Here is a 25,494-nt window from a genome sequence, read left to right on the forward strand (position 1 = left end):
CCGACCCCTTTGTGCGCCCAGTGCGCAGTATGTTTTCCCGAGCCTCATACTGCCCGCCCTGTTTCGTGCCGCTCTCAAGCGAGCTACTCTTCCCCACCGACGCGCCTTCCAACATCGCCCTCCCGCCCCTCCTCACAACTCCGCCCCCTCTCCTCACTTGCTTGCAAATCCACGCGTGGCCTCCACGATCAACCGTGCCGCCGCCGGTGCCGATTGCGGAGGCCATGCTCCGTGAAGCAGGCCTTCCGTGGGAGCCAAGAGGTGGCTGCACTGACGCTCACAGACGCCCCTCATTGGTCTCTCCGCTGGTGCTGTGCGTCTGTATCTTTAGCTTGATTGCTGCCTGCGCACGTTGCATGTCTACACCATCGCGCGCTTTTGCCACTCTTGTTGCGGTGCGGACGTTTCGTTGGCTTCGTTCGAATCTCAAGCCCTGGTTGTAATTCGGGATGGCGGACGGGAACACTGTGCCCATTTCCATTGTATTCAGCGGAAGACGTGATGAAAGCGGCCTGGGCGGAGGTGATGGCCACTGGCGAGCGGAACTGCTTCCGCAAGGCCGGCATCGTCGACACAGTGTCTGATGCCGAGCCTGATGCTTCGGAAGATGGCCAGCCCGGTGGCGATTTGTGGCAGCGCGTCGTTGACTCTGACGTGGGGGGGTCATGACATTGGTTGGAATGATTTTTTGGCGATGACGACGCCGACACCGTGGAACCGTGCATGGACGAGGGCATCGTTTCTGAAGTGTGGGATGAGAGTGACGCGGAGGAATCGGATGAGGATGAAACTTCGGCGCCAGCACCCATAAGCGCGCCTGTAGCAATGAGCTACATAGAAAGCCTCATACAACTTGTCTATGCCAAGGGCCTCGGCGATAGCATGTTTCTGCTTTAAATAAACTGGAAACCTCCCTAATGGGATCTGCACTGCAAAAACACGACGTCCATCATGGACTTTTTCGAAAAGAAATAATTTTGTGTTTTGACAAGCAACTGTCTTAAACCTGTGGTCCACTTACTATGAACTTCGGGATATAACGAACGGACGCCACATGACGCTTATGTTCGTTATAAGCGGGCTGAACTGTATTACAAATGGAGGGCACAACACCTCTAGAAGGGAGAGAGGAAACAAAAAGATAATTCATCCCAATGTACAATAATGAGCCCAAAACAACTGCCCCGTTGCAAGTAGAGATGGAAACAAATTTTGATACCAACCTGCCCTGACCAATAGGCACAATCACATTTTTCTCAAAGCACTTCACGCGCACTGATTTTGGTAAGAACCAGTCAGTAACAAAACGAATACATAGCCTCTGCTGTGAGTGACTGCTGCTCATCACAGCAAATATACAGAGGCCCCAAACCTGCACACACGACATGCAAGTCTCTTATAATGTTGAAGCAGCAGTACATTAAGGGGAGACGTGGCATTCGGGATCAACTTTCCTATTTCTTCATGGATTCTGATAAAAATTGGCAGGGTTACTGGTAATGTTTCTGTGATATCACCATAAAAATTTCAAACTGATATCTCAACAACTTTTTTATTTAAAAAATTTTCCTCCTTTTCATCTTGTACCAGGCTTGAGCAACTTACAAAATAAGATAGAAGACTTCTTCAAAGTGTGTTGCATTCCAAAATGAATGGATGAGGTCGTGACATTCTTAGATTTTTTTATTTACAATGTAAAAGTTTTTAGTTTTAATATTTTATGAGCAGACATTACAATGGGCACCTAAACAGTGAACAACTAGTCGAATCAGTAAGTCAGCAAATGGGATGCCGGAAAACCAAGAATGTCACGACCTGAAACATTTCTCAAGGAATGCAGCGAAAAAACCGTATCAAAATAGCCCCAGCGGTCGCGAAGAAATCAGCGGAACAATCAGAGCAAATGACAAAAAAAAAAAACAGTTTTGAGAAAATGGCTTCCGAAGTTGCACCTTGTATTTCACTCATCAAAAGGCACCGGGGTTGTAGTCTTTTGTGTCCTTTTTAACACGGGGCTTCTTGGATGCCTTGCCTCGAGATTGAAGTGTTTTCGCTGCCTTTCTTTTCCGCAAGGCGTCCTTTTCCACTGCTCTGCGAAGAGCAGAGGGCCAAGAAGGTTCTACTGTCCCTATCACAAACAATGTTTGTGTATCGCAAACCATGCTTTTGAAGGGACCTTCTAAATAAGATTAAGGCCGCTTCAACTTCCATTCTGCCAGATTTAACATCAGTGTTTTTTTGGCAGATGTGGGATGCTTTCCACTCTTGATAACCGTCATATCCTTCTTTGGGGCCCACCGAGCATCCGTGGCACCGATTTGAAAGTATGACACAGTCGAGCACCAGTCCTGTGTAAAACTCAATGACGGTACCAACACCTATGTGGGACGTGTGGCCACGTGTACACCACGTCCCATCGTAGACAACTGTAATATTATTATTAAAGGTAGGGTCCATCTCGCTGTAAACAGTGCACACAGCTGCCACAGCATCAGAAAAAATTTTGGCAGCAGCCGTCTCACTGGCCAGTCGGAATTCAGATTTCAGATGTTTTTGAAATGTCTTGTGGTGTAACCCTCTGTGAGACACATTCATTATCGACCAGAAATCATTCAAAGCTGTTGCCCCTTTGCCAAAGCTTTTTACAGCTTGTATAGCCCTCAAGCTAACATCAAAAATTCTGCGGCCTTCTTTCCGCGGTGATGACCACTCCTTTGCGACGGTACCGCACAAAGCGCATGTTAGCTCCAATTGTGCTGCCAACCCAAAACTTGTTCCCAGCTGAACCGAAAGTCCTGGCTGAGAGCACTGCTGGCACTTGGCATTCTCGATAAGCGCGTTTAGGGCCGTGACTTGCACAACAACAAACTCATCCGTTTGTTCTGTAGTAGCAAGCGCCTCGCCGTCACCCGTCAGTTCCATTTTCCGCGCAGTAGCGGGCACGGCACTCAGCTTTGCTTGCACTTTTGCGGCGGCTTCCTGCGATGCTGCTGGCGACACAAAACGTGGCTCCAGGTGTGCCTGAATGGTGCGCCTGGTGCTCGTGGACGGCGTGGCGTCGTCGCGTGAAGTGCCAAGAGGACCCGCGACATGCGCGGTGCCTTCATCACCTGATGTTTCCGACACAAAACGCGGCTCCAGGTGCGCCTGAATGGTGCGCTCGGTGCTCGTGGACGGCGTGGCGTCGTCGCGTGAAGTGCCAAGAGGACCCGCGAGATGCGCGGTGCCTTCATCACTTGATGTTTCCGACACAAAACGCGGCTCCAGGTGCGCCTGAATGGTGCGCTCGGTGCTCGTGGACGGCGTGGCGTCGTCGCGTGAAGTGCCAAGAGGACCCGCGACATGCGCGGTGCCTTCATCACTTGATGTTTCCGACACAAAACGCGGCTCCAGGTGCGCCTGAATGGTGCGCTCGGTGCTCGTGGACGGCGTGGCGTCGTCGCGTGAAGTGCCAAGAGGACCCGCGACATGCGCGGTGCCTTCATCACCTGATGTTTCCGACACAAAACGCGGCTCCAGGTGCGCCTGAATGGTGCGCTCGGTGCTCGTGGACGGCGTGGCGTCGTCGCGTGAAGTGCCAAGAGGACCCGCGACATGCGCGGTGCCTTCATCACTTGATGTTTCCGACACAAAACGCGGCTCCAGGTGCGCCTGAATGGTGCGCTCGGTGCTCGTGGACGGCGTGGCGTCGTCGCGTGAAGTGCCAAGAGGACCCGCGACATGCGCGGTGCCTTCATCACTTGATGTTTCCGACACAAAACGCGGCTCCAGGTGCGCCTGAATGGTGCGCTCGGTGCTCGTGGACGGCGTGGCGTCGTCGCGTGAAGTGCCAAGAGGACCCGCGACATGCGCGATGCCTTCATCACTTGATGTTTCCGACACAAAACGCGGCTCCAGGTGCGCCTGAATGGTGCGCTCGGTGCTCGTGGACGGCGTGGCGTCGTCGCGTGAAGTGCCAAGAGGACCCGCGACATGCGCGGTGCCTTCATCACTTGATGTTTCCGACAAAAAACGCGGCTCCAGGTGCGCCTGAATGGTGCGCTCGGTGCTCGTGGACGGCGTGGCGTTGTCGCGTGAAGTGCCAAGAGGACCCGCGACATGCGCGGTGCCTTCATCACTTGATGTTTCCGACACAAAACGCGGCTCCAGGTGCGCCTGAATGGTGCGCTCGGTGCTCGTGGACGGCGTGGCGTCGTCGCGTGAAGTGCCAAGAGGACCCGCGAGATGCGCGGTGCCTTCATCACTTGATGTTTCCGACACAAAACGCGGCCCCAGGTGCGCCTGAATGGTGCGCTCGGTGCTCGTGGACGGCGTGGCGTCGTCGCGTGAAGTGCCAAGAGGACCCGCGACATGCGCGGTGCCTTCATCACTTGATGTTTCCGACACAAAACGCGGCTCCAGGTGCGCCTGAATGGTGCGCTCGGTGCTCGTGGACGGCGTGGCGTCGTCGCGTGAAGTGCCAAAAGAACCCGCGACACGCGCGTTGCCTTCATCGCTTGATGCTTCCGGCGATGCAGAGCGCAAAGTAGAAAGTTCAGAAGAGTCCCCCGTGCTCGCACACGATGTTTCGTCCACGTGTGAAGTGCTCGGCAGCGGCTCAGGAGCGGCGCCACCAACAGTCGTAGCCGCGCACGAAGTACTCGCCTGCGAGCCCGTAACTTCGTCAGTGCGCTGCACATCAGAAGTAATTGAAGCAGACGACTTCTTCTTCTTCACCATCGGCGATTTTCGCTTACAGGTGCCATAGGCACGCGCCGTCTTGTACTTCAGAGGTCACCGACCCATGACCGCCAGTGAAAGCCGCTTCCGAAACTATGCTCTGCGCGTACTGACGAACATGGCGGCCGCGTAATCCGTATTCGAAACTAAGCTCTGCGCAAGAGACAGTCACGGCGAGCCGAGGTTCTCTGCTCAAATGACTAAACCCCATCGTACACGACGAGCAGCGGAGCCGCAGAGTCGAGAGGCACGCGTAGCAGACGACGCACCTGCCAAGGAGACCAATTGCGCAGCGCGCTGCTGTCACGTGATGGGCGGAGCCAATCGGAAATCACCGCGCGACCGTGAAACTTTTGCTTTTTATGCGTTTGTTTCCGCTCTGAAGAGACCGCTGAAGCGGGAAATTTGAAGTCGGAGGAACGCGCTTTCCATAGAGACCAAGATGGCCGCGCTACGTTGGGCGGTTGCCGAGAGATCGGGGCTTGAAAAGCGGCGTTTTTTCGCTACTTGGAAGAAATTTTCCGCCACCCTTGATCATCAAAACAATGATTTGGCGCACTTCTTGATGGTTTTCGACGATGAAAATTTGTAATCACACAAAATATGACTTGTAAAAGCAGAAAATAAATATTTCAAAAAATCGCTTTTTTGACCATTTTCCGCGAGTTGAAAGCCGCGTCCCCCCTTAATTGAGAATGTGTTGGTCACAAGGCCTGCGCAGTGCTGATACACAGGGCACGAATATCTCTCAGCTGGGCAGGGAAACGCTGCGTAGCCACATTCTAACCTTCACAGAAAGAAAAAAAACTTCAGTGTGTAGTGTGCATGCAAAATTTTAAAGAAATTCAAGTGTTACAACAAAACAGGCTGACGTGATCAGCCATTACGACAATTATGAACAACAAATTTTAGGCACGTTGGGGCATGACACAGGCCAAACGTGCAGCATGAACAATACTGACAACATAGGCACCATCGTTTTTCTCACTATGCATAAATAAGTAAACCCCCTTGACACTTAAAAACAGTCCAACTGACCGATCAACATGCACCTGTTCCTATTTAATGTTCAATTTCAGTTCTTAAATCACACCCTAAGCAACTACTTGTCAGTTAATGCAGGTCAGCAAGCAATAAGTAGGGGATCTTCTACTTTTGCCCACAAATGCACAGAAGAGCCTCATATGTTTGAACGAGAGTAGTTGTCAGAGACAAAATTTGCTGATGGGCAATTCTGATTGATCAAGACAGGTCACATGACTAAGGCATCATCACAACCTGCCCACAGTGGCAGGCGGCAATAATGATTGATCGAGAGAGGTCACGTGACATTGTGACGTCATCACAACCTGACCACCGAGTTGTGAGCAACCTTGTTTTTTTTTCTTGACAGTAACCTAGATAAAGAATCAAAATTCTAAAAAGAAAGGATGATATACAGTCAACGGTCGAACATTCGGAACCCAGATTTTTAGGATATGCTGATTGCTCGGACTATTTCGCGGCACTGTGACATGGCCCATAGAACCAATGTAAAAGAGCGCCTCAAATTTCTAATGCACTGCAACTAATTGCTCAATTTTTCGGACCTCGTTCGCACTCTCCGCCAATACCCAAGCCACCATATAATGTGTACAGTAGAACCTCATTAATACAAACTGCAGGAGAGATCGAAAACTTGATCAAACAAAACGAAATTCACGCTTAAAGGAACCTTAACTTGCGATACTGAATTCTGTGCAAGTCAGCACATTGTACCCGTGTGCTTTCGAACTCACACTGTTCTTGAATGTCTTCCGCCGCACGAACTTGAACAGTAGTCAGAGATCGCGGAACTCATCTGTGCAGTCTTTCGTCCCGACTACAAGAAGGGGTAGCAGCACAGCACGTGGAAAGCTCACAGCCCCACAGAGACTATGAGCATGGAAGAAAATGATGGTGCATTTCAAAGTGAAGTCAGCGTACCCGCGGCAAATTGCACCTGAACCCACAGTTTCCTGTTGTGAAACCGTAAACTATAGTTTCGATGACAGGCAAGACGTCTTTCATTATATGCAAGCCACCGTAGAGCGCATATCGCCGAATACGATGCCAATATTGACTCTAGGCACCAAGTCTAGTTAGGAAGGCCAATGCAGTTTATCGGTTCTTATCGTTTTGCAATCTTCGTGTTCTCGTTTCAGGCCCTTTATACTACGGGTGCAGTGCAGTTCCCCCAGTGGTGTGTTCGCTTTAACGTCTAGACTTTGTCCCAACCTGTGCGCTCATCGGTGACATGCCGAGGGCAGCACAGCCAGGCCGAGCTCGTGAGAGCGCTTGCCGCCCGTCAGCTGTGCATGTGACGTGCGGCGAAATTTGGTCATGAGGAGCTTCAGAATGCACACAAAACTTCTTCCTCCCTTCCTTCGCCATATTGGCAATAAGTTCGCGATTCATTTCGGTGAAATTTGATTTTCCAGACTGCCCGATTTTTCAGCCGTTTATGCAGTCCCTAGAGAGTCCAAAAAATCGGTTGCAGACTGTATGCAAACGTCAGCACCATCGCAGTATAGTGTATACCTGCTGCTGCAGCTAGACGCTCGAATGCGGAAGATGATGGGCCGAGAATTCTGAAGGAACTAACACAAACATATGAAAAGAAACTAACACAAACATACACATAAGTTGCAAAAGAAGCTGTGACAAATGTGAAATCTAATGCTATCATATCATACTCTTAAGCGTGAGCCCATAGTTTTTTAACCAACACTTGCATGCTTGATACATAAAAAAGTGCATCTCTGCCTTACATGCGTTTCTCCTGGGGTGAACTGAAGGCTGCAGCTTGGGACATGAGCGTTGGCAGCCAGTGACAATGTCGACTAGATTCAGAGGGCAGGTGCACACTGGCCTGCCAGGAGATGAAAGAAAAGGAATCAAGAACGCCAAATTGAAAGACATTCATTCATAGTTCAGGGTTCGACTAAAACACGTCTGGCGAGGAAAATTCTGCATGTCAAGAAACAAACACTTGCCGAGGTGTGCCGGATCAGTAGCCGAGCGCCCTAACCACTGAGCCACCGCGGCGGGGCTCAAAAAGTCCCTTCCCATTCAAATTACAAGCGAAGCGATAACAGGACATGGGGAAATCTATCAGGTATATATAAACGCTCTGCTCACCACGAATTTTTCTTTTTCAAGCATGCGCGCGGAATCCCAGTCAGTCAAGTGGCCAGTGTTTTGGTGGTGTTCTGCTAGAGCACTGGAAGCCACTTTTGTATTCTTGAGGTCATGCTGATGTTCTTTGAATAGCCTTCTGAAAGAGGTCACGTGACCTCTCTCGATCAGTCATTAATTGCCGCCTGCCGCTGTAGGCAGGTTGCGATAACGTCACAAAGAACATCAGCACGACTTCAAGAACGGAAAAGTGGCTTCCCTTCCCATTCAAATGACAGGCGAAGCAATAACAGAACATGGGGCAATCTATCAGAGAAATACGTCCGCTCTGTTCACCACATTTTTCCTTCGTTAGCAACAGCCCATCTGTTTGTCTTATTATGAAACGTCAATGTTCTGTTTTTCTTGATTGCAGCTTGGCGAGTGTTTGTTTCCTGGCAGACGTTCATTCATATTTCACTTTGCTTACATAATAAACATGCCCACTGTTTTTGTGCTCAAAATGTACACTTTTGCTAGAATACCGTAAAAGCTCGTTAATTCGGACTTACGGAGCTGATGAAAATGTTCAAATTGTCCGAAGGTCCCAATTAATGAAAGGCTCCGCTGTAATCGCCAGAAACCCTTCACATCAGAATAAATTTATTTGTAGGGGTGTGCAAACATTGAAATTTTCGAATATGAATCGAATATGAAGGCATAATTGGCTTCGAACATCGAATCGAATATTGAATGCCTGTTTGGTACAAAAACAATATTTCAGAAAGTGATAAACAGGCAAATGTTGCCCTTATATGTTTAGTGCTTGCAAAAGAAATAAACAAAACTAAACTGCCTCAGCCCCACAGAAAAAACATGACGTGAACAGAAATGTACAGTAAAACCTCGTTGATGTTTTTTTAAATCACAAAAAAAAAACAATATCCGGGAAAATGTATGATCCAAACCGCATAATTTTGAGAAATGTAGCTTTTGAATGAGGTGCAAAAACATTTATTGGCAATTTCACTTCATATAAATGTTGATTAGAATTTCTTAGCACAAGGTCTGAACATATCCTTTTCAAGTGCTCGCATAATTCAGGCCGCTGTCGCGCTGTCTCAAGGGCGGAACGAACTTTGTAACGCATCCGGCCCGTACACAAAACAAAACCTCTTTGTCCCTTTCTTCCGGAAGCTTTGCCCTTTTGCACGTAAGTACTATGGGGAAGCCACTGCGGCGGCTGATTGTCGCAGCGTGCCTGCCTTTTAAGTTGCGTTCTGGCCTAGCGACAGGGACCCTCCAAACGTTGTGACGCCTGCCGTTAGGCCCACTGAAGTGGTGTGTGGGCTACAATGCACCATGCAATAGGCGAGATTTTTACAGGATCACCTGCCCTGCAGCGACACCTGAACTCCTCTTTAAAATTCCGCAAGTGGGCTTTTTTGCAAATCGTAGCTGACCAAAACGAGATGGCGGAGGTCAAGCCACAGAGTTATGAAGGCGACAGGTGGAATGCCATGAGTGTGGGCATTTATTATGTAACATATTACGGCAAAATTGAGAAAAAGTGCGCTTTAGCGCTGAGATTGTTCAAGCGGGTCGTCAGCCATCTTGATCGCAGCATGTGTGATACGTGGGAAAACCCACTTGCGGAATTTCGCACTAAGTCAAGTCTAGCGGCATCAGCATGCAAACAGTCCACCCGATAAACAGCGGAGAAGGAAGAGAACACGACCTTTGTATTGTTTACCTGGAACTTTAAACTCGATCATCGGATAATCTGCCTAGATACTGTGGTTTTGCCATGGTCAAAGTTATGAAAATCAGACTGGTACACCTTAGCTGGCAAGTGTTCGGGAATTTTCGAATATCAATTTCTTAGACACGTACCAAAAATCAAGCAAATTAGATTCGTATTCGAATTAAGAAAAATGCCCACACCCCGATTTATTTGGCTAAAACCAAGGCGGCGGTTGTCTGCTTTTGAGATGGAAACTATGCGGCAACAAAGGATTCTTAACGCAGGACTGCTCGTTCACGGTGCAATGAGACAGCCCGTCACATGAGAAGAGCAACCATGGCACAAACTGTGAACAGCTCAAAAAATGAAGAATCACACAAGTGGAACCAAGGGCACCGAAAAAGCGAGATGCCTTTTGGCGAGAAAATGAAAAGACCAGCGACGCACCAATAAGCGTCCAAAACTGCACTAAACTGCACTCAGCTGTATGGCCAAAGCTCGACCTGACCATCATCGCAGTTGTCTGGAGCAAAACTCTGAAAAGGAAAACCCAACTGATGCGGCTGCACAATTCGGCACTGTGATCCCCTGAACATTGTTACGCCTGCCATCGCCTCATGTAAGAGGTGCACGGGCAGCTCTCTAACCTGATATTCAACATTACACGGGATATTAGCAAGGTCGCTTGTTACGTTGTTCACACGACACAGCCTCTGGTAGGGAATGTGTCTGAATTAACCGGTGTGGGCACAGCAGTGTCTGAATTGACGATTGTCCGACCAACATGTGTGCGTTGTTCGGGACAAAATTATCCAGATTTCCAAATGACCCAGGTTTCACTGCATTACCTCACATAATGAAACCCCACGCAGAAATAAAGAAAGTAAGTTGGCAAAGACTGTTAATGAGTGAGAAGGCGTAAGCCTACCCATTCACTTGGTGAATGCAGTCGCCGCATGCTGCGGCGTGATGTAACCCGTTGCCAAGCAGCTGGCAATTCTACCTCTGCATGGCTCTACGTAGCCGCCATCGCGATGCACCTCTTATGATCTCCACTGTTACTTTGTGAAAATAGCCACTGCTGTATCACGGCCCCCACTCTACCTTAAGGATATGACACAATAGCTAATGCCCATAAACACACAATTGGTCATTCTGTACTTAACATTCATACATCGCTGGGAGTCCTCAAACCCCTCCTGGTGCAGCGGTTAAAGAGTGCGCCAGTGCCCTGGGATGGCAGGTGCTGCCGCCAGTGGGACTTGTCCGATCCAGGTTGCTCTACCCAAGCAACCTTGCACGACCAATCATTAATTTAACTGCTGCTACCTGCCAAGTTGCATGAGTACGCCATCTTTTATGGGTAACATCGAGTGTCAGCCCACCCACACATTGATGGGTTTTCGCTCAATGGGGCAAGTAAACCTCACGCCTTAAAAATAAATTTTTCTGAAAAAAAAACAAAAAAAACGTGCCATTATTTGGTGAGTAAACACAACAGTACTTGACACGGATAACAGATATGTATTTGGGACACAGCAAAAAGCGGGAGACTTAGTTGCAGCCTGTGCCACCAATCACAAATTCCAGTCAGCACTAGCAATGCTCATCTAACGCTGATCGAATGCATACTCCTCTTCAACCTACAAAGAGGGCAATGACTGGTTCAACTCCTGCTGTCACTTGGTTTCTTGTGCTAGATGTGCATATTACAAATTTCTCTAGAAAAAACAATACATTGTTTAGACCAGATCTTGTCAATCATATCAGGCTCGGGGACCACAAGAGCATTCAAAGGGTGCTGAAGAATGCCTTCTGCCATGGCTTCAGTCTCTTTGCGCCTGACAAGCATGCACGACCCCATAAGTCTATATTAAATTAACAATGACTGGATGTATAAGTGAAATAGTCTGCAAAAGCAATCACAGCGTGATCAGTAACAAACTAAAGTCAGCTAAGGGGGGGTTAGGTGTGCAATGAGCAGAGGCACGCATGGTGAACCCAAAAAAACTCAAGGAACGCAAGGGTTCAATGGAACCCAGTTCAAGAAGCTCTGGATTAGACCAAAATCATGCGAAAATGGCCTGTAACAAGTGGTGACGATCCACATGAAGTGCTGTTTAAAATTCTGCTCAAGGTGCACTCATCATCATCAGCCTGACTGCACCCACTGCAGGGCAAAGGTTTCTCCCATGTCTCTCCAATTACCGTAAAAACCCGCGTATAATACGAACCCGAATATAATACGAGGTGAAATTTTAGAGACGCGAAATAGAAAAAAAAATTTATCCCCGTATAATACGAGTGAGGTAAACCAGGTAAGCACGAAGAAAGGCATTTATTGCAATTGGACACCGCTCTTCAATCGCTCTCATCCTCAACAGCGCTTTCTTCGGAGATTTCTTTGTCGGACAAATCTTCCCACAGGCACTCATCTTCTGTGCCATCGAGGGCGTTTGATATGCCACACTTTTTGAAAGACCGACGCACAAGGTCCGCAGGAATGCTCGCCCACGCGTCCACAATCCACTTGCACAGCGTGGCTGGCGATGCCCGCTTCAGCCGCCCAGTCGGCGTCACTGCAGGCTCACCTGAGCGCATCCACTCAGCGTAGCACCGCTTGACCGCGTCCTTGAAAGGCTTGTTTACGCAAACGTCAAATGGCTGCAACTGGGAAGTCATTCCGCCTGGGATGACGACAAGTTCAGTGCCGCAATCGCGTAACACTCTCTTGACCGAGTCGGCCAAATGGCAGCGAAACGCGTCCAGCACGAGGATCGACGGGAAGGACAATAGTGCACCGGGCCGCCTACACCACACGGACTTCACCCAGTCAAGGACAAGACCCTCGTTCATCCACCCTTTCTCGTGGCACCTCACGATGACATTCCTTGGCAGCTCCTCACCTTTCGGCATTGTTTTGCGTTTGAACACGACATAGGGTGGGAGCTTGTGGCCGTCTGCTGTGCACGATAGCATGACCGTAACCCGAGTCTTCTCGTTGCCGGTAGACCGGACGCAAACTTGTTTGGAACCCTTCTCGTGCACTGTGAGGGGTGATGGCATGTCCAGATAAACTGGCGTTTGGTCAGCGTTGCCTATTTGCCCTAGCTGAAAGTTCTTGGACTTCCGTAAAGAAATAATGTGGCGCTGAAAAGCCACCAGCAGCTCTTCAAACGATTCGGGCAGTTTTTGGGAAATCGACGTTCGCCGCCGTAACGAAAACCCAGCACGGCACATGTACCGGTATATCCAGTGCTTGCTCGCTTTGAAGGCGGTGCTTGGAATACCTTTTCCTCTAGCAAGCTCCCTAGCTTTTACCTGCATGAGCTCCACGCTCACAGGTAGATGTGCGGCTCGCTGTTCTCTTACGAACTCCGTCAGGGCCAGTTCAATTTCTGGGTATGACCCATTCTTCGGGCCGCGAAAGCTTCTTCGCGTTCCGCTGCAGGCGAAAAGTGCTTCCTTTTGTCGCCGCCATCCGCGGATGCTTCCCTCGGTGACGCCGAACTGCCTCCCGGCCGCACTGTTGCCGATGTTCTCGGCAACTAAAATAGCCTTTCTCTTGAAAGCAGCCGAATACTGTTTTCGTGGCCCTGACATCGTGCTCCTCCACGGCAGAAAAAAAAGAACCTTCCCTTCGCGAAGCGTGGTCTATGCGTCGGCGCGTACGCTGTCAGGAAGGCCACGCTAGCCCTAGCCACGCCGTCACGGGTAACGAAGCCAAGCCGTAGCCACAAATCAATAACAAAGCCAAGCCGTAACCACGCGGCAATAACGAAACCAAAACTTAGAGCAAAACTGAAATTTTTGTTCGGATCCGCAAATAATACGAGGCGGAAATTTGAGGTGCTAATAATAGGAAAAAAACCTCGTACTATACGCGGGTTTTTACGGTAACCCTGTCCTTTGCCAGCTGCATCCACCCTTTGCCTGCAAACTTCTTAATCTCATCCGCCCACCTAGCCTTCTGCCGCCCCATGCTACGCTTACTTTCTATTGGAATCCACTCCGTTACTCTTAAGGACCAGTAGTTATCTTGCCTTCACATTACATGCCCTGCCCCAGCCCATTTCTTCCTCTTGATTGGCGCACTGAGCACCAATAAATGTGTGCTCATTGTAAATGAGAAAAAGAACACGCTGCCCACGACGTGCTGAACACTATGAAGACTGCCTGGTAGCTCATTACTACACATAATGAGCAGAAAAAAAGAATTATTCAGGAGGTACAGCAGTGTATAGAAGTCTCTCTTCGACATTCTCTATTACTGCAGGCATGACAACACAGACATTCACACATTAATCTCTTGCAAACATTTTTTCATCCCCCACCTCACCAGAAGGGCAGACTCTTTGAAAAAGCAGTTACTGCTGCAAAAGAAAAGAAAAACTAAGCAAAAGCAAAACGCACCATGTATAGCAGCTCCGCCAGCAGTATTGTTGCTTGGATGGCCAGGGCCTCTTCACTGGACACAATCACCTCAACCAGTGCCTACAGGCCACAAAGAAGATCACAGGAAGAAGAAAAAGTAATCAACTCTGCCACCTAAGAACTAAGCAGTGATTCATTAAGACACACAAAGAGAGAATGTGGAAGAACATTGGCCGACGACCGTGCTTCTCGGTAAAGCGATTTTTGAGTGCAGCTGCTGCAGTATTTGAACCTTCGGTGTCACATGTGGTACACGCAGTCCTGTTCGGAGGCAGCTCTGGGCTTAGGGTTGGGCCTGCACGGCAGTCCACCACTGCCGAGCCTCTGGCGCCATCTCTTAGCGGGTCACTGCCGCAGAGCCCATCTTGTGGCTCCCTCTCTTCCTCTGTTGAGCTTTCTTCCCTATCGCCACACTTGTACCCTCCACAGTGCTGCTCATTCGTTCTGCTGGTTATGCACCATGAACGGGTGTAGCAAATACAGCATGCCAAAATAGGCAAAGAAGTTCAAAGTCAACTTATTTTTCATTACATCATATAGTGGCAATTCAAATAACAGTGCTCTATGCTACAAACCTCCATGTAGACAATTCCTCGATATTAAAAAGTCTCCCAATTCCCTAATGCCACTCTCATTGAAAAGCATGCATTTGTGAGCTGCTTGTAATGAGGGCGCTGCAGAAATCACCCTTAATAATATGGTGCACAAACTTGCTACACCTCATATACTCGTGTAAGGCCCGCACTTTTTTCCCACAGTTCTGACGGGGTGCAGCCCTTACACAGGACCGGCATTTTTCAATAAATTTTTGAGACACTAGTGGAGCCCTGATTACACGTCCCTTTTTATGCTGTGACACGCATTTTATGTCAAAATTCCACTGTCCCACAAATCTTTCAAACACATAATGCATTGAAATTATGGACGATACGATGCGCACCTGACAACCGGCACGAATTAACTGCATAAAGTAGAAGAGGTTGCTAGATCACTTTAGTGGCAGAAGTCACATAATTCTAAGTTAAGATCTGGCACTTCACTGACTGATGGTGCGCCATGCATGCGAGCTGCGGGTGTCAGTATGACCTGGCCTACTCCTCCACATGCTTCACTGTCGAAGACCTTGCGGAAACCAATTATATGTTCATTTTAATGTGAGACCTTTTATAGTAAACTGTGCCTAGATTCAAAACGCTTTCACTGGGGCTTTGATGCGGAGCATGCTAGGCTTAGCGGTACCGGGCGAGTGGAGCACTACTACCGCGCCCAAGCCTGACAGGCACTGTGTCACCGCAAAGAAACGCACCGGTAGCACAGTTGCACCCCATTCTGGTTTTTTGTGCACTGTAACGTTTTGTCCTTTCTGGTGTGAGCGCCCAGCACACCAGACGAGTTAGCAGTGCTGCGACACCGGATGTTCGCGGTTCCAGGTGGAGTCCTGCGCACGGGATGACACGTGCGTGGTTGCACCGAGTGTCGCAGGCAATGATAGTCTATCAGCTTCCAGCATAACATACCCCGTGGGCAAACTATGCACATTTCTTTTGGCTAATTTTTTTATTTTTTCCTGAATTACCTCATGCCAAGATGAGGGTGCGGCGCTTACATGTGCATGTATGGTAATAACTAGGGGTGTGCGGATATTCGAGATATTCGGAAGACCATACACTATTTTGAAAAAAAAAAAAAATAAGGTGAAGAACGTTTGCTTGCTTATCGTTTTCTGAAATTCTTTCTGTAGTGAACAGATATTCGATTTGATACTCGAAGCCATTTTTTCTTCATATTCGTATTTGATTCGTATTCGAAAATTTCAATATTCGCACACCCCTAGTAATAACTAATGCTTGAAGTTTGGGCCAAACTGTGCTAAACGTTTCACAAACGATAAAACACAAAAACCGCTGAGCAGAATGCCTCCGATTGCAACAAGAGACTGAAGTTGACACAGAGTGCAGTTCTTCAGCGATGTCAGCGCCACTAATGTAGCACGCCCTGCTGTTTCGCTTTTGTAATGTCCTCACCACGTGGCACTACAACAGTTTGTGCTCACAAGCAGCTAAAAAGACATGGGACGAGCAGTGCTTGCCCATCACTGCCACTGCTCATTTGATTACAGCGCCAACAATAGCTGTCGCGTGTTGGGTGTCGGCTCAGCGGAAAGCACCTGCAACGTGAGTCCGTTCCCTGGGGCACCACTGGCAGACCAAGAGCAGCCATCTGAGACAGGTGCCTCCGGGGCTGGACTAGACTCTCCCCTAAACTAGCAGGGGTGCCTCCCCCTCACTCCCAACCACCACTCACAGCAGCGTTGTGCAAGCTGCAGTCGCTTTATCAGCGTGATCACAAAACATTTCTCCCGTGTCTATGCGTTCAAGGAATGCAGGTTTCCTGTAAACATTTTCAAGGTCATTTCACCATTTCTAATTATTTTTGTTTCCGTTCTCACTGCAGTTTAAAGTTTTCATGTGAAAATTACAAATAACGAAAAATCACTGAGTTACTTCCATTTCGTTAAATCCAGGCTTACCTGTACCCTGATCTAAGTAACAACGAAGCCATCGCCCAGCTATACCCCAGGCTGGAAACCACAAGGCAGCAGCAGCAGAAGGAATTTCACAGACATTTAACACATTAAATGTGATCTCTTGAGACCAAACGTACTTACAAAGCCAAGCTCAGGTTTAATCTTCAGCCTGAAAGCCATATTAACATTAACAAAACAGAAACACCATGTGAAAGCACCAGTATTATTTCATCACTAACCTCACATTTTTGCTCTGTGTCCAAGACATGTTCTCCTGAGCATATGCTTAGGCCCATCAAATGTGCCATGCTGACTGTGGAATTGCTAAACAACATAGCAACAGACCTTCCAGAGCTTCTCATGACAAGCACAAAGGTCCAAGGACGCTACTTAGCCTTGCATGCTAAGATAATACACAGAACCAGTGCTGCAAAGGCAACATCATCCAAAAGAATGGCTTTTTCTTGTACTAAGTTCGAAGAATAACTCCACACCGGCTATGGTAGGGTAATCACAGCAACAATGTCATCAAATTCTAGCAATACATAATCAGTGCACTGAAAAGTTGGAAAACACTGAATATCTCAGAATTCCACTTAGCTTGAAATCTCAACTTCAGAGTTAACCAGGGCTTACTATCCTAACAAGGGGATCCGTTTCCAGAACGGTTCGGCTCACCTCTAGTATCCCGGCTTGCACAAAGGCCAGCAAAAGAAGAGCCAAGTAGTTTGCTACTAAATTTGACCTGGAAGCAGAGAACGAATGAGGAGGAACAGTTAGGCAGAGCAACAGGCACCTCACCGGAGGGAAGGCACTATGGCATGAGCATGCGTTTAGGCTCAGGGGAGGAAATCTCCACCCTGGATGCCATGCATTGGAAAGGCATACATCACCACACACACAAAATTCCTACAGCTGGGCCACCATAGCACAACAACTCACTGAGGCCCACAAACCAGCATGATACATCAGACTTTCCCAGTACCCCACTGGACGCTCCATCCTAGAGACCGTAAAAATTTGTACACCCACTACGGACCCTCCTTATCCCATGGCCGAAAAAACCTCTGCCCCCAAACACCCACCCCACCCGTGCAAGGGCACTTCACAAGTACTACAGGATCGGAACCTGATGCCGTCTGGGTGGACACAGCCTGCACGGGCTCTGAAGCAGCAGCGGTTGTTAATCCCACTCTACTCCTATTGCTACGCTCCCACCCTCCTCCACTCCCTCTGAGGAGGCAGCCATAGCTGGTATATAATCACCAGCTCCACAACTTAAAGTCCATGAGACTGCCTTTTGCATTCTCAACTCACTCGCCATGTACCAACCCCACTATGTGGAGCTGATATGGGTGCCTACGAGGCAGCCAATGACCATGCCCAGGGTCTTATAAACCGGTAAAAGAATGCAGCGCGAAAAAAACAAGGACGAACAGAAGTGGACAGGACAGGGCGCCCTGTCCTGTCCACTTCTGTTCGTCCTTGTTTTTTTCGCGCTGCATTCTTTTACCATGTTCACTGACCAACAAGCCCAAACAGCCGCTTTAGCTTATAAACCGGGCAGCAGTGAACACCGAGCCAGGCTCTTCCCGGGATCATCACAACCTGCCCACCGGATTGTGAACAAACTGCCCACCATGGCAGATGGCAGTTAAATTAATGACTGGTCGCTCAGCCACTGGAAGCACCTGCCATCACAGGGCAGTGGCACATCGCTTAACCAGTGCAGCCCTGCGCCAGGAGGGGTACGAGGAGTCCATGCAATTCATGAATGTGACTGAGAGGGTCATGACGCCATCAGCACCACATCACCACCAGTGGACGAATCATCTGGCACCATCAAATTTGGAAATGTGAGTACCCTCAAAATTGGGCAGTTGGCCCGGCCCCAAATTTCCAAAATATCCACAAACTTTTAGGCCCATCCTGGAAAGTGGATTAAGGTGGATTAGCGGGTCAGATTAGTATAATCCCATATGAGAATCCAATGGAAGGTACTAGAACACACTAGAAAATGATGAATCATGCACACCATATAAGGGCAATGGAACCGGTTCCAACTGGAGTTTCTGGCAGGAAAATTACAACAAGATTGTTAGACACTCACTGTAGACCCCAAAACGAGCAACCTCTATGTTTTAAGAATGTGGTTAAGAAGGCCCTCGAGTTTTTTTGGCTATGGTTGGCCTGAACAGTCCGAGAATGCATTGTCACTATAATACTACTTTTTAAAAATTCTGAGCAGTTTTCAAACTCCTGCTCGCATTATATTCATGCAAACAACGTAAAAAACCATTTTCCCATTATGCTGCTGTTCCTACCAATACCCTTAACAAAAACAACAACAAAGAAGTGTGCGCGATGCACAAAAGTGCTTCATAGAAACAAACAGAATCAAGAATAAAAAACAAAAATACGAAAAGGACAAGGATCCACTTGAGTGCATATAGACGGATACAAAAAAAAGCCATACAGCTATAATTGTTGCAGCTGAAGAATAATTCTCTGCTTAGGTGAAATTTTTCTAAAAATACTTGAGAAAGCTGTGGCATCATTGTATTCATGTGGATGCTAAATGTATTTATTACCTCGTCAAAGACTAACAAATTCATGGCTGTTTTACATAAAAGAAGCACCGTACTTGCAGAAAAAATGGTTCAATATTTCAGTCTGTCAAAGGGCAAACACACAAAGGGATGCAATAGACAATAAAAAGGCAGAAATCCACTGTGGCCAGCATCATTCCTTTCTTTTTACAACTCGATACACCAAAGATGACAGCATGAAAATAGAAAGCATGCATGTTTTGCCACAAGGACCTAAACTGTTTTCGGCTTGCTCCTTTGTGCCTGTTAAAAATGTAGTGTGCTACTGACGCCAACACACCCCGCCAAGACCCTGTGCATCCACTTTCAAGACTAGCCTGCAGGGAGCAGTTTAATTAGGCGCGAGAGTAAAAGAACAAAAATAGTCACCTATGTTTGCAAGGCGGTGGTAAAAGATCACAAGCTTCCGCAACGACAAAGCCCTCGTACAGCTTCCACGACTCTCGCATGGCAGTTCGATCTGTGAGGAAAGACAAAAATAAAGCGAAATTCCCATGAAATACCCGATCACAGTAACCGGCAGTAGCTCGGACCAGCAGAAATATTTACTATATCAGGGTCTTTATTGTTTCAGTCGTTGCTGATGGCATGGCTGTGACTATGCTCTCTGGCTGCTTACCAAGCACAGGGTGCTGGTTTATAAAAGAAACACTCAGAAATACCTTACCTAACAATCTCATTGTCCCTTTATGCGATAATTATTTATTTTCAGTTATCACATGCTATCACATTTAGGACATCATTTCTGGGTTTATTTATGGGGGTTTAACATCCCAAAGCAACTCAGGCTATGAGGGATGCTGTAGTGAAGGGTTCGGGAAATTAATGTGCACTGACATTGCACAGTACATGGGCCTCTAGAATTTTGCTTCCTATCAAAATGCGACCGCCACGGCCAGGACTAAAACAGCGTCTTTCAAGTCAGTAGCCAAGTGGCATAACCACTAAGCCACCGTGGTGGCTACGACATCATTTATGTCTTGTGGAAGTACCCTCAAAATACAACATGGCTACAAACGTAAAGAGAGTTTGATTACATTTGAAAACCAAACCTTTCCATTACCATGGCATCATCTTCTGTGGATTCAGCGCCATTTTAGAGGTAGCGACAATGTCATGCGCAGCCAGAACCGCCTACGCAGTGCTACCTACCGCACCTTCGCTTCTTGCCGCTGCCTTCCTGTGCTCGGGCCTCTTCTTCCCCTTCCTAGACTGCACAGCAATTTTACTGGCTTTCCCTTCTCAGCAACCCATGCAGCCTTCTTTCTACGTTCAAGGACAGCTTAATTTTTTTTCGTGCGCGCCGCACGCTTTGCCTCACGGCCTCAAGGTCTTCAAAAAGTTGGCTTCTCTCGGCAGCTTTAAAGCCTGGTGGTGAAGCCACCTCAACGAAGGCCGCTTTATTGTATTAATCCTTTAATCAACCAATGTCTTTATTCCACAAGCGAAAGAGGAGGGCTCAAAGAAAAGGTGGAAGTTTCCACTTGACCAGCTTCAAGCCCTCTATTCAGAAGGCATATACAGTGACAGCTGAAAGCACACATCTTTATACTGCAGAAAGCCACTGTGGAATACACCAGATACAATAAAAATATGTACTCAGGCTTGTGCTACAAAGAAGGCGTTTAGCATATTGTTTTTAATAGTGCTGATGTTAATTCTCTGATCATGAAGGTGATTAAGTAGGGCAGGGAGGGCATGACTGAGGATTTGTTCAGATAATTTTCCAGATATGATTGTTGCGCACTTTTTTTGTTACAGGGGTTAAGTTTGCAAGTTTGCAGAGGAAATCTTGTGAGTCATGTTTATACCGTACTGCCAGGTAAGATGAGTTTATATTACGAATAGAAAGAATGTTGTGTATTCGTTATCTATATGCCCCCTGATCTAGTGCATCGCAACAGCTACAAGCTCTTAACTACCGCCGTTTTTTCCGAAAAAATCTTTACTATAACAAAAAGAAAGAAATGTAGAGTCGTCTATAGAACGCAAAATGGGACCGCAACTTCACTTTACTATACCTGAGCTTTTACTATAACAAGAGTTTACTACAGCAGGGTTCTACTGTATGTATGCAGTGCAATCACTGAGTATTCACTGCGCTTAACAGCCTTTTATTTTACGCATTACTATCAATACACATCACCCAGACTTTATTAAATAAACATCAGTGCTTAGAGCACACACATCAATAATGTCAGGAGATTGCACAAAAGACAAAGCGTGTCTGTAATACTCTTACCAGAGGACCTCCAGGAATTTTGTCATGTGAACACACACTATAGTAACAGTTTGTCAATTCAAAATTCAAGGGACCCGAAAAAAGTTCAAATTACCCAAAGTTCTAATTGTTGAATTACCGTGAAAAAACTGCTCAGAAATGCCTCCATCACAGTAAATTCATTGGGTGAAAGACTGGGTAGTGGTCGCCTCCTTAAATATACATGCCAATATATGCTGAAACTTCAAGAGTTTAAAGAAATGAAAACATTTTTCTCGCATAAAATGTTTATTTCCTGATGGAATCGTGCTGTGACTGATGCAGTCCCTGCTTCCGGAAAGGGCTGACAGCTCTTTTAGAATGTACAGGCAAAGTTTAGAGCCTCTTCAACTGATGTAGTGGGCTAAGCTTTTACGAAATCAGAGTTATGAGCAAAAAAGCATTGTCCAACACTTAGGGCGCTAGGCACATACAGGGTTAAATGGCGCGAGACCCAAAGCGTCCGATGTCACAGACTTGCACGGGTGTTTTCTGAAACCGCGCCGGCAGTTCTAATCATTAATTATCTGGATTTCCAAATTAATGTGGGTCAAATTAGCAAGCTTCCACTGCATTAGCTGACTTAACAATCCACGACTATTATGAGATAAAAAAAATAACAAGTCAAGTCTTCCATTCCAAATGAATAAATTAAAACAAACAGGCTAAAAATTGCTGAAGCTTAGTTAAAACATGCAGCAGGACCAGTGACATCCCTTCGTTTTCTCCCTTCTCTCTTGGTTTGGCTTGCCTTGGCCTGGTGCCAATCCACTTGGGTGCAAAGCCAAGGCAAGGCAAACCAAGAAATTCCATTTAAAACGAGCTTACATTGGGCTTGCTACTATAAATGGCTCTTGCCGTAAAAGCATGAACCCTTTCTAGCCATCTGCTGGGTGTTGCTTGACAGCGGAAAAGTGGGTGTTCTGTCAGTGTGCGTGCTACAGTAAAACCTCCTGCTGATAGAGTCCCGCCAAAAGCTGATGCAAGTCTATGGCATCAAGAGCTCATTTGTGAGTACGCTGCGGGCTCACATCTGTCAATTTGGATGGGCCCACGGCGGGGCGCTGTGTCAAGATATTGTGTGCTCGATAGGCAAATCGTCCATATATTTGTCCATAGGCCTGAATTGCGTATTACGCTGCCTCCCCCACTCCTCTGATGTGCGCGCAAAGGCAGCCGTGTTGATAGTCAGCAGGTTCCTATTGATCTGGCTGCACAGTTTCGTTTTCGGAGGTTTGCTGCCAGCCCGTGACGACGGCGGCTATCTGCTGCGCATATCAGCGAGCCAGCCAAGCCACATGCCATTTGGTACGTCGAATGCCTATTTGCCGATATTTTCTTGTTTGACTTTCCATTGCCGCGCCAGCAAGCTGAAACTTCGCACTCGTCATGCTATGTTTGTGCAATGAAGCCTCCTCACATGCAATGCCGCATGCAAAGAAGCTCCAGCGCAATCATTTCGGTCACTGAAAGAAGCCGTGGAGACCCGCACCATTGTGGAGCTGTTCTATTTTCGCCACTCCCAATAGCGTGAACAAGTTAGAATATCTGAAGGAACTGTGAGAAATCACAGTTGTCACCCAGTTTTCGTCTTAAAAGGAGGTAGCAATTGCCCAGGTTACCACTATATAAATTTCGCTTTCACGATAATGGTTTTTGGCAGTCTTCAGGGGGCCATTCGGTAATTCGACATACAGATAATAAAGGCATTTTTTCCACTCCCTTGAAATTCGAATTAACGAGGTTTTACTGTATTTTTGTAGGAAAAATTGCACGTTATCTGGTTGAAATTATTGTAGCCTGCAAATTAGCTATTTGGCTTTCCTCCAGAGAATAGCAGCACCATACTGATGTAAAAGTGTTTTTTGATCACACGGTTGAGAGGGGCTGAATTGGCACCAAGAATCGCAGCATGACTTACATACCACCAGGTGTGTGTTATGGAAAGTTGTGTAATGACTTGGTAGAAATCGAAGATTGCTTAAGTGATGAAGACAACTATGTGCCTCCTTCGACAAAGATGACACGCTGTCTGCAATGACAGAACGATAAGAGGCGACAGAGGGGGGAGACTTTTTTGCAAGACACGCGAGAGGAAGCCTGGCCTCCACTCAGGAGAGTGCTTTGAGAGGTACCACACTCTAAGGAAGCCCCAGCGAAATACATTTCAATAAAAGTTTAGAACCGAATCATGACGTGGCACTCTTTGTGTGGGGCTAGAAGGCCTAAAAGAATGCTGACAAGTGCAACAGTCACTGAGGAAAGTACACCTGAGCAATGCTAGACTGAAAAGTCAACTTTTGAACTGCTGTGCCAATTCTGATAAAAATTTCAGGAATGGTTTAGCTTTTTGTTATTAGACTATAATGCAAATTTCATTATCATAGCACAAAAAAAAAAAACTTATAGCTGTCATATAGGTCTGTTAGCTTACAAAGACTTTCATTGCAAAATTGATGATTTACTAATTGTTTGTGATTACGTGCCTCTTAACTGGCTTATAATGAAGGACAAGGCCAGTTGAATGTTTATGCTGATTCTCTAAATATTTTTATCCGATCACTTCAAAAACGAAGCAGGTTTTTTCTGTGGTCATTATATGTCAGACGTCTGATAATTTCTTTGTGTTAGAAAAAATTCAGGTACCTAACAAGTACCTCTTCTTGTTCCTGACCAAATTTCAGTCTAGAAACAATCTTGAAAGCAACTTTTTGAGATGTAGTTTGGAAATTATAGCTTTTCGAATAGTTTGGTTATCCAAAAACTGCAAACTGAGAAAATAATTAATGGAAAGGCACGAACGTTAACTTAACCTGACCCCCACTCTGACGCCCAGTACGCTACCCTACACATGGGAAGGGGGACGGAGGGAGAGACAGAAATGGAAGAGAGGAAGGTAGGTCCCTTTTCTATGTGTCTAACTAACAAGGTACAAGCAGCATACAGTCGTGTCTAATTAATATGGTCACTTTTGTTCCAGAGAAAAACTTTCCATAAATCGAGTCGTCCATAATAATGAATCATGAAGAAAAAATATTTTCAAAAAATCATGCTATGACTAGGGTCTGCTTCTGCACAGAGTAGTGGTCAGTGAAGTTGAAATTAGACACAAATTTGGAAGCCCCAAGCCCATTCTCTTGGTAGCAATTACGCTTGAAATAATGTGATGTAGCTTCGTGTGCCTAGTAACCTATACACTTGATGGTGTATCATAGCTAGTACAACTGCTCACAGTGCACGACCCCAACTCAGTTAGCTGGCAGCTGCTGAACAGGTTTTCTACGCAGCACAAACTGCCGAGAGAGTTTTCTTCGCAACGATTCTATGCAATACGGCGAATGTTAAGGGCCATCAAGTTTAAAGCATGATACATGAAAAAGAAAGGACCTCAATCAGTGAATTTGAACTGCACTACTCTGGCGTTCTGCACTTAACAGGTAGAAATTGAGACATCTGTTTGGGGTTGTAGAAAGTTCCAAGTCTCACAGCTGTCCATACTAACGCAACAAAAATGCATGGGCCCCAATGGGCTTGTGCATTTTGCCTCTGTCCACTGCCCGGACAGCGAGTTTACATATTAATGAGGCGTAAATGCATTGGAAAAGCTTTGTCCCCAGAAAAATTGTCTAGCATTCGTGTCGTCCATGTTAACAGGGGTCGTATTAACGAGGCATGACTGTACTCTGAAAGATTACAACCTTGAACTCAATCCTGAGTCTTGCAAAAATTTTAAAAGCGCCTTCACAGCTGGCATCTGTGATGAAGGTTTAGTCCAAGGACACAGAATTTTGGCTTCTGTAAGGGGACGCTGCAGCCAAACCGAGGGCAATCGCAAGGCAGGTGCTTAATTGTCTCATCGCACCCGCAGTTTTCACACGCAGAAGGGTCTGCCATTGCGACTAAGTGGGAGTGGGAATGCCCTGCTGCACAGGTTGGGACGATACTGTGTGGCAACTGCTTCAAGTTTTCTCTTTTTTTTTACCTTCAGAGCTGTCCAGTGGCCTTGTGAGTGCTCATGAAATGCTTTCCTTGGCTGCCTGATTGGTTGGAAAAATAAACAAAAAGC

At 47.0% G+C, this 25,494-nt stretch overlaps 1 protein-coding gene across 1 annotated transcript in view; it reads right to left on the reverse strand.

Moving 5' to 3' along the window:
- rictor (rapamycin-insensitive companion of Tor) overlaps positions 1-25,494 on the reverse strand; it is a 148,148-nt gene that overhangs the window by 87,277 nt on the left and 35,377 nt on the right. Inside the window, exons 10-13 of the mRNA XM_077643128.1 lie at positions 19,538-19,628; positions 17,238-17,304; positions 14,012-14,092; positions 7,509-7,609 (exon numbers count right to left, since the gene is read on the reverse strand). Of these exons, the coding sequence (XP_077499254.1) occupies positions 7,509-7,609; positions 14,012-14,092; positions 17,238-17,304; positions 19,538-19,628 (340 nt within the window). The remainder of the gene's footprint in view (positions 1-7,508; positions 7,610-14,011; positions 14,093-17,237; positions 17,305-19,537; positions 19,629-25,494) is intronic.

The sequence above is a fragment of the Amblyomma americanum genome, chromosome 11, assembly GCF_052857255.1.
Source record: "Amblyomma americanum isolate KBUSLIRL-KWMA chromosome 11, ASM5285725v1, whole genome shotgun sequence".
NCBI classification, from domain to species: Eukaryota; Metazoa; Arthropoda; class Arachnida; order Ixodida; family Ixodidae; genus Amblyomma; species Amblyomma americanum.